We start from the raw sequence: 9,452 nt of genomic DNA on the forward strand, positions 1-9,452 counted from the left end.
TCTGTATGTCTTCTTTGGAGAAATGTCTATTTAGTTCTTTGGCCCATTTTTTGATTGGGTCATTTATTTTTCTGGAGTTGAACTGTAGGAGTTGCTTGTATATTTTTGAGATTAGTTGTTTGTCAGTTGCTTCATTTGCTATTATTTTCTCCCATTCTGAAGGCTGCCTTTTCACCTTGCTAATAGTTTCCTTTGATGTGCAGAAGCTTTTAAGGTTAATTAGGTCCCATTTGTTTATTTTTGCTTTTATTTCCAATATTCTGGGAGGTGGGTCATAGAGGATCCTGCTGTGATGTATGTCAGAGAGTGTTTTGCCTATATTCTCCTCTAGGAGTTTTATAGTTTCTGGTCTTACGTTTAGATCTTTAATCCATTTTGAGTTTATTTTTGTGTATGGTGTTAGAAAGTGTTCTAGTTTCATTCTTTTACAAGTGGTTGACCAGATTTCCCAGCACCACTTGTTAAAGAGATTGTCTTTAATCCATTGTATATTCTTGCCTCCTTTGTCAAAGATAAGGTGTCCATATGTGCGTGGATTTATCTCTGGGCTTTCTATTTTGTTCCATTGATCTATATTTCTGTCTTTGTGCCAGTACCATACTGTCTTGATAACTGTGGCTTTGTAGTAGAGCCTGAAGTCAGGTAGATTGATTCCTCCAGTTCCATTCTTCTTTTTCAAGATAGCTTTGGCTATTCAAGGTTTTTTGTATTTCCATACAAATTGTGAAATTATTTATTCTAGCTATTTGTTTTTCTTTTTTCTGATGTAAGTTGAAGACTGACAAATAGTGGTTAATGGTGTTTGGTTAAGAAAATTTTGTTTTAAATGTATAGATCAAAGACATACTTATTAATTGTTTCTTGTTGCCAATTTGTCAAGTCTAAATTTTAATGTAGTTTAGGCAGGAGAAAACCCAGCTTTGTCACAAAAGGTTGGCATTACAACCATGATTCTATTGTGCCTCTATTTTAATTCTTGTTAAGGAATGGATTTGATTGTACAAATCCAGCATGTTTTGTCTATTAAACATGTTAGTTCAAGAACTTCATTTGGTTTTATGAAGATACGCATCTATGACGGCTGGCCAATCCAAACAAGATTTAACCAAGTGACTTCTAACCCAAGTTTTCCCATCTTCTGGCTTGCAAAACATCTGGCTTTTGGGAGGGAAACTGAATCAAAGTAATTTTTTTATTCAAGTGATTGTTGACTTCTAAGCCTTAATATAAACTTATTTTTAAGAGTTAAAATAAGTCAACATGTCCTGCACAAACATCATAGGAGATGAAACACTAAGAGTTTCTTTGACGTGTCAGAAGAATATTAGAGTTTTAATATTTTAAACTTTTAGTTAGAGTTTACATCTACCCAGGTAAATTTTATTTCTAGATCTATTATTTCTTCAATTTGTCCCTGTTAATAGGAAAGATTCTAAAGATAAATAACTATGCGTGGGTATTTGAGACAGTGTGTGGTCTTTTACTGAAGTTAAGAAATTTCAACTCTGTTGACTAGTTTGTTGTTTCATATTATGCAATAGAGGAATGCACATGTTAATTTAATCTGAAGCTTGTTTATACAATGGCTTTTATAATGTATATCTAAAGACAGAGAACCAAGTTTTATGAGACCAGTATCTCTTGTCAATTCCCCACTCCACCCTACTCTAATTGGACTGACCCTTAAATTAAATAAAGGACAAAGAGGTCTGTAGTTTCACTACATGTTCTGGCTTGCCCTTAGTAAATGAGAGAATAGAAACTTAAAACAGAGAATCTGAATTAGAAGGTCACATATACACTTACCTTTTATGTGAATGGAAAACATTTTAAAACTGTACATATCATCTTTTTAATCTAAATTCAGGTTGTTTTCCAAAGAGGTATAAGAATTTTAGACTTATATAAAAGGACTTCTTTATAAAACTATGCTAATGATACTTTTTGATTTGTAAAATTTAATATTCTGTATATTATCAACCAGACTTCTTTTGATGGGTAGAGGAATGGAGGTGACTTCCAAATCTTAGAGCAGAAACTTCATGTGGCCAGTTGGATATCTTTCCCCAAAACTCAGAGAAGAGGACTGGAATGGCAGTTTAAGTCTGTGAGTCATCTGCATTTAGTGGCAATGGAAGCCAAAGACGTGGGGCAGAATTTTCTGGTGGGAGAATTCAGGGTCACAGGAAGAGAAAAGGTCTGCATGTTGAGCCCCAGGTATCTCTGGATTATTAGGAGGAATAATATAAGGGAGGAAAATCTACAAAGTCTGGGAAGCCCCAGCCTGGGAGGTAAAGAGAGTGCTGGGAGCATTTTTTGTTACAAAAGCCCAGGGGGAAGCATGTTTCAAGAGGAAGGAGGAGCTGTCAGATGCTTCTGATGGGTCAAGCGTGGGCTGAAAGTGGCTGTTGAACTCAGCCACTGAAGTCATGGATGGTTTCTAGGAAGCTACGTTTGTGGAGCGACAAAAGTGGAAAGCAGATTGATGTGACTGAGGCAGGCAGGAGCAAAAGGAGGAAGAAGACCTCTGGTGTAGACATCTGTGAGGAGCTGAGCTTGGAAGGAGGGGCAGGATATCTGATAGAAGTTGGCGAGTGTTGTGGGTTAAGGGGGAACATTTTTGTGGGACAGACCTGCCTGATGTGATAAAAGCCAATGAGAAAGAAGCCTTTGAGTGGGAGAGATTCAGTAAACAAGAGAGAAAAGAAAGAGGATTTAGAGTGAAATAACAGCAGCAACAACAACTAAATATTCATTCAGTGTTTGCCAGACCCAGGGCGCTGGGCTAAAAATTAACTGTGACATGTGTTCTCATAGTATGTATCTTACATTATAATGTATATGACGTTATATAGTGGGTGCCTTTGTGTTTTCTAGATTAGAGCGGGGAAGTGTGGTTTAGGGATGTTAACTAACCTGTTCAGCATCCTTCAGCTAGTAAGTGATGGACAAATTTATTAAAGGATGAACTTGGCCACTGCCCCAGTCTACCATCCCTGACTTAAATTTAGGTGTTTTGTGCTGCATTTGGAGAGTTGCTTAAAGAATCTTTAAATTATATTTTAAGAAAGAGCATTTCGAAACTCTGAAGTTCTAATGACTGTATTGGGACAACAATTTTGATAAGTGACCTGCGTCAAAGAAACCAACCAAACAAACTGTTGTTTATCTACTAGGAAAGCTTAACTTTGTGAATATATATAAAACATTATGCCCCCAAATATAGGCTTTGTGAACCAAAATGGATTTTTGCAAAGAACTCTCAAAGCAAGTGGGAGAGGCGGAAATTCAGTCTAGGAGAGTTTTTTTTTTTTTTTTTTAACACTTCAAGAAGGACACAAAAAGGACAGTGGGTTGAGGTAGCAACAAGGGAAAGTCAAGTAAGTGATGATGGAAAACCTCCTCTAGACAGCTTCCCTGTAGATTCCCTATAGATTCAGACCAGCTAAATTTCCTGAAATAATACTAATTCTGTCCTCTTGCTTTTCATAGGACATAATGACTACATGTGTCCGGCCACCAACCAGTGCACGATTGATAAAAACAGGAGGAAGAGCTGTCAGGCCTGCCGGCTACGCAAGTGCTATGAAGTGGGCATGATGAAAGGCGGTAGGTACCTTGGACCCAGGGCACCCACCTTCCCACCTGCCATGATGTCCTTGTCCATCACCCACTGCTGGCTGTTTCCATTCTGGTAACTGTGGGAATGGAGTGATTTCTCTTCTAATTAATTTTTTTCCTATTCGTATTTTTCTTTGCAATGAAAGTATTTTATAACACATTTCCTTAAAAAAATTAGAAATGTGAGCATGCCATTTTGTGTTTCATATTTTTAATATACATAATGATGCTTAAAATCAAGATGTGTGGGAGGTGGTGGTGGAAGAAAAGGAAAACTGCTCAATGAGTTTTTCTAGGAATATTTTTCAGTTACTGTTTTAGATTGTTAATGCTAGATCATGATATCTGGGAAGACACCTTCACTTCACTGAGACTTGTATATGTAAAAGCTAAAGAGCTAATTTATAATCTTTCAATCCCTTCATATTCCTTAGGGAATTTGAATTTCAATTGACGGGCAGCTTTCTCCTTTAGAAGTTGAGTTAGCCAGCTGCTCCCATGATCTCAGTGTCTAGCGTGGTGCTGGGGACGATGCAGTGATTTCCAAGCACTAACCATCACTAGGTGGCTGGGACTTGTGCTCGTGTGCTTGTGTCTCTCTGGCTGTGAGTATGTATATGTATGGCTTTCTGTCTCTTCATGTATGCAGTCTTCCAGTTTTCTTGTACAGGAATCCAGTGTCTTGTTCTGGGGGTATTAGGTGCTCCATAAATAGGGTTTCCTCATTGATTTTCTTGTATTCTTTGGAATCTACTTTTGAAGAGTACTTTTAGTCTTGAATAGCCTTCAGAACACCAGGAGAGAACAAAGAGGAAATGTGTAAATAAAGGAATGGACGCAGCCAGTGTTTTAGGGTAATATAAGGCTTCGTAGGTGGCACTGGTGGTAAAGAGCCCGCCTGCCAATACAGGAGATGTAAGAGACACGGGTTCAATCCCTGGGTGGGGAAGATCCCCTGAAGGAGGAAATGGCAACCCACTCCAGTATTCTCACCTGGAGAATCCCATGGACAGAGGAGCCTGGCGGGCTACAGTCCATGGGGTCTTAGAGTCGGACATGACTGAGCGACTTAGCACAGCATGTGCAAAGAGAGACAGACCTATGATGGTGCTGCCTGCTGAGCATAATGGGGAAAAGCTTTCTGGAGAGGAGGCTTGAGATTAGTTAAGGAGAGCAAAGTTGCCATGACAAAGATTAGTGATTGTGTAAATAGAGGGCAGCTAACCTTTAACTCATTAATACTTGGACAAAGTGGGAGGCAGAGGAAAAACCAGCAATCATGCTTGATGATTATATAATTGAGCTTATAGGCAAAGATTCCTTAGTCAGTGGTCATAAATAAACCTACTGGGTTGAGATTTTTTTTTTTTTTTGGGGGTTGAGATTTTTGAATACAACATTTGGAATAAATTCTCTTGATGAACAGATGAAATGTTGAATTTACACATTGTGTGAGCTATGACTATATGTCTTGAGAGTCTGAAAAAGCAACTTTAATTCAAAGGGTAATTAATTCCAAGAATTTAACAGTCACATTCAGAAAATGACACTTTGAGTCATAAAGGGATTAAATATTTAAGGAATTCATCTTTCTTTGTACTGTTGGAGAATTAGTCAGGCTTAATTAAACTCACAAAAAGCTTCTTAAGGTAACTTGATAAGTGACAGGAATATAACAGCTACATGTAAAAAGTTTAATTTGAAAGAGTGAGTCCAAGTTTGATATTCTTCTTTGGCAATTACAGGTAGATTAAGCCCAGCCTCTTAAATTCTCTCTAAAAGCTGGAATAATCAACTTGTAAATAGGTCCAAGACATTTTTTTTTCCTTTGAGGGTACCCATACATTGACCCCACTTCATAGAAACAATTCTGTTTTCCTAATTAACATCCAGATACAGTCTGACTGAATAAATATTAATTATTCATACTCATTTTTAATCTAACAAAAATTTTAACATGCAAAGACATAATAAAAATCTCCCCACTGTTTCCAAATGGGACTTTGGATAATTACTGCACATAGCCAATCTAAGTGCATATGCATATTCTTGTACATGTATATTTATGGCTGCAAAATATATACCTGTGTTAGTCTGCTACTATATTAGTTTTCTGAGCCTGCTATAACAAAATCTATAGACTGGTGGCTTAAACGTAGAAATTGATATCTCATGGCTCTGAAGACTGGAAGTCTAAGATGAAGCTGTTGGGAGGTTCAGTTTCACCCTAGACCTTTCCCCTTAGTTGAAGATGGTCCCCTTCTCTTTCTGCCTTCTCTGCGTGTGTATCCCTGGGGGGGGGGGTGTGTATTTTCTCTTCTTTGAAGGACACCAGTCATGTTGGATTAGGACCCCATCCTTAGGGCCTCTTTTAATCTTTATTACATCTTTAAAGAGCCTATATCCAAATTTAGTACTGTTTTGAAGTACTAGGGTTAAGGCTTCAATTTGATTTTTTTGAGGACACACAATTCAGTCCATAACAATTTCCCATAAGATTCCTTAGCAGTTGTTAGTAGCCATCTGCATAAAATGAAAACATGTGTCTTTCTGGTGGTTTATCCACGTGTATAAGTTTTATGGCAAGCTTTAAAATTGTAAAACTATAGGCTGTGAGAACATCTCATTTTAATTATGTGTATAGTGCTTGCCATAAAGCAATGTAATTTATATTACATTTAAATTATGGGATAGCACACATAACCTTATAACACCTTATGTAACAACTCCCAAAATCCCACCCAATAAAGACTTAATTTACAGCTGCAAGTACAGTTATAACCAACTATAAAATCAGAAATTACTTGTAAAGAACAGCTGTGACTAAATAAATCTTTACAATGTTTTCCTACCGGTTTCACAAGAATCCAGTTTCTGAACCAGGCTAGAGACCACTTATAATATTGAATCTTAACATATGAAACAAAATGTTTCATTTCAGATAAAAGAGAGAGAACCACAAACTTACCCCTTACTTTTAGAGCAAGGCTGAATGTGTTTATTAAAGTATTCTAGAGATCCAAAAGAGTGCATGGTTTATCTACACAAAGAAATTATTTTAATCTCTTATGATACCTGCTGTACCCTGAAAATCCCAACATCATTGTTAGATTTGGTCCTGAGGCAAATTGGTTCAGTCGGATGCAGGATTTAAGACATGCTTTAGGGGATGCTCTTGCCTATCTTAGTACCAGTGCTGGTTTCCTCATTTTCCTGCCTAGCTTGCATTTTCCTTTTCATCTGTCTCCCTCCTCTTCAACCTTAAGTGGCAGATTAAACGTCTGTTCTTTAGGGAGAGCCTCTCTGTTGCCTTGGGCTTCCCTTGTGGCTCAGCTGGTAAAGAATCTGCCCTCAATGCAGGAGACCTGGATTCGATCCCTGGGTTGGGAAGACCCCCTGGAGTAGGGAAAGGCCACCCACTCCAGTATTCTGGCCTGGAGAATTCCATGGACTGTATAGTCCATGGGGTGGCAAAGAGCTGGACACAACTGAGCAACTTTCACTTTCTTTTTTTCCGCTGGTGCCTCACTCTACATTAGCCCCTTGTGTTCTCCCTCTCATAGCAGACACCTCTTCCCTGAATTCTCATTACTGTTATTGTTCATTGTTCAACATCTGTCCATGAACTCCACAGTGGTGAGGGCTCCTCTCTCTGTCCTGTTTACTGATCTAGCACTAAACAAGCCACAAAGTGAGTGTTCAAGAATTTCCTTCCCCATGAGTTAATGGCATAGTTCATTTAAATAGTTATTAGTTTAGGACTGCTTAGGGGTGAGCTACTACAGAGAGTGTAAAGATGAATAAACACCCAGTCCCTTGCATCAGTATCCTCACTGTACAAAGAGGACGTTTGCTCATCAAGTGACAAATAAAAGTCCTTAAGACAAGTTAAAGACCAGGACGGAAGATAGGATGAGAATGGAAGACCATTGGTCAGTGGAAGCTCAGAGCTTTGGCCAGTCACTATTGGGTTTAGTTCAACCCAGAGTGTTACTCAGACCATCTGACTTCCAAAGTGAATATTATTATCCAAGAACGTGGAATTTCTATCTTGGGTTAATGAAAGGGGAAAACTTCAGAGATGGAATTCTTGGTCCAAATATTGGCTTCTCCTCAGACTTGCTGAGCAATCCTGTTACAGTCATTTTTATTGAGTTTCATTATCCTCAGATGTAAAATAAAAATAAACAATTTGTACTTAACAAGTTTCTTGTAAAGATCACAATTTATGTGAAGTATTTATTAAAGTACCACACAAGTGTTAGTGGTTACAGGCAGCCCTCGGAGATTCTGCAGGCTTGGTTCCAGACCACTACGATGAGGTAAATATCACAATAAAATGAATCACAGAAAAAAAATTTTTTTGGTTTCCCAGTGCATGTAAAAGACATGTCTACACTACACTGTACTCTATTTTGTCTAAAATAATGTGCATACCTAGTTAAGAAATGTTTGTTGTTGTCTGGTTACTAAGTTGGAGAAGGCAATGGCACCCCACTCCAGTACTCTTGCCTGGAAAATCCCATGGACGGAGGAGCCTGGTGGGCTGCAGTCCATGGGGTCGCTAAGAGTCGGACACGACTGAGCGAGTTCACTTTTCACTTTCATGCACTGGAGAAGGAAATGGCAACCCACTCCAGTGTTCTTGCCTGGAGAATCCCAGGGACAGTGGAGCCTGGTGGGCTGCCATCTGTGGGGTCGCACAGAGTCGGGCACAACTGAAGCGACTTAGCAGCAGCAGCAGTTACTAAGTTGCGTCTGACTCTTCTGCAACCCCGTAGACTGTAGCCTGTCAGGCATCTTCATCCTTGGGATTTCCCAGGCAGGAATACTGGAGTGGGTTGCCATTTCTTTGTCCAGGGGATCTTCCTGACCAAGATGTCTACTCCATGTCTCCTGCATTGCAGGCAGATTCTTTACCCACTGAGTCACCTGGAAAGCCCAATTAAGAAATACATTAGTGCTAAGAAGAAAAAAAAAAAACAAAGCTAACCATCCACTGAGCCTTTCAGTTCAGTTCAGTTCAGTCACTCAGTCATGTCTGACTCTTTGTGACCCCATGGACTGCAGCACGCCAGGCTTCCGTGTCCATCACCAATTCCCGGAGCTTGCTCAAACTCATGTCCATCGAGTTGCTGATGCTATCCAACTGTTTCATCCTCTGTCATTTCCTTCTCCTGCCTTCAGTCTTTCCCAGCTCAGGGTCTTTTCCGATGAGTCATTTCTTCGCATCAGGTGGCCAAAGTATTGGAGCTTCAGCTTCAGCATCAGTCCTGCCAATGAATATTCAGGACTGATTTCCTTTAGGATGGACTGGTTGGATCTGGTGGTCCAAGGGACTCTCAGGAGTCTTCTCCAAGACCACAGTTCAAAAGCATCAATTCTTCAGCGCTCAACTTTCTTCATGGTCCAACTCTCACATCCATATATGACTATTAGAAAAACCATAGCTTTGACTAGATGGACCTTTGTTGGCAAAGTAATGTCTCTGTTTTTTAATGCTGTCTAGGTTGGTTGTAGCTTTTCTTCCAAGGAGCAAGCATCTTTTAATTTCATGGCTGCAATCACCATCTTCAGTGATTTTGGAGCCCCCCCCCCAAAAAAAAATCTCTCACTGTTTCCGTTGTTTCCCCATCTATTTGCCATGAAGTGATGGGACCAGATGCCATGATCTTAGTTTTCTGAATGTTGAGTTTTAAGCCAACTTTTTCACTCTCCTCTTTCACTTTCATCAAGAGGCTTTTTAGTTCCTCTTCACTTTCTGCCATAAGGGTGGTGTCATCTGCATATCTGAGGTTATTGATATTTCTCCCAGTAATCTTAATTCCAGT

The 9,452-nt window shown here is 39.3% G+C and overlaps 1 protein-coding gene across 1 annotated transcript in view; it reads left to right on the plus strand.

The window, feature by feature from the left end:
* ESR1 (estrogen receptor 1) overlaps positions 1-9,452 on the plus strand; it is a gene marked incomplete at its 5' end in the record, with an annotated part of 286,022 nt that overhangs the window by 70,769 nt on the left and 205,801 nt on the right. The window contains one exon of the mRNA XM_010840906.1: positions 3,493-3,609. Coding sequence (XP_010839208.1) covers positions 3,493-3,609 — 117 coding nt within the window. The remainder of the gene's footprint in view (positions 1-3,492; positions 3,610-9,452) is intronic.

This window comes from Bison bison, unplaced genomic scaffold (assembly GCF_000754665.1).
Source record: "Bison bison bison isolate TAMUID 2011002044 unplaced genomic scaffold, Bison_UMD1.0 scf7180017864148, whole genome shotgun sequence".
In the NCBI taxonomy this organism is placed as follows: Eukaryota; Metazoa; Chordata; class Mammalia; order Artiodactyla; family Bovidae; genus Bison; species Bison bison.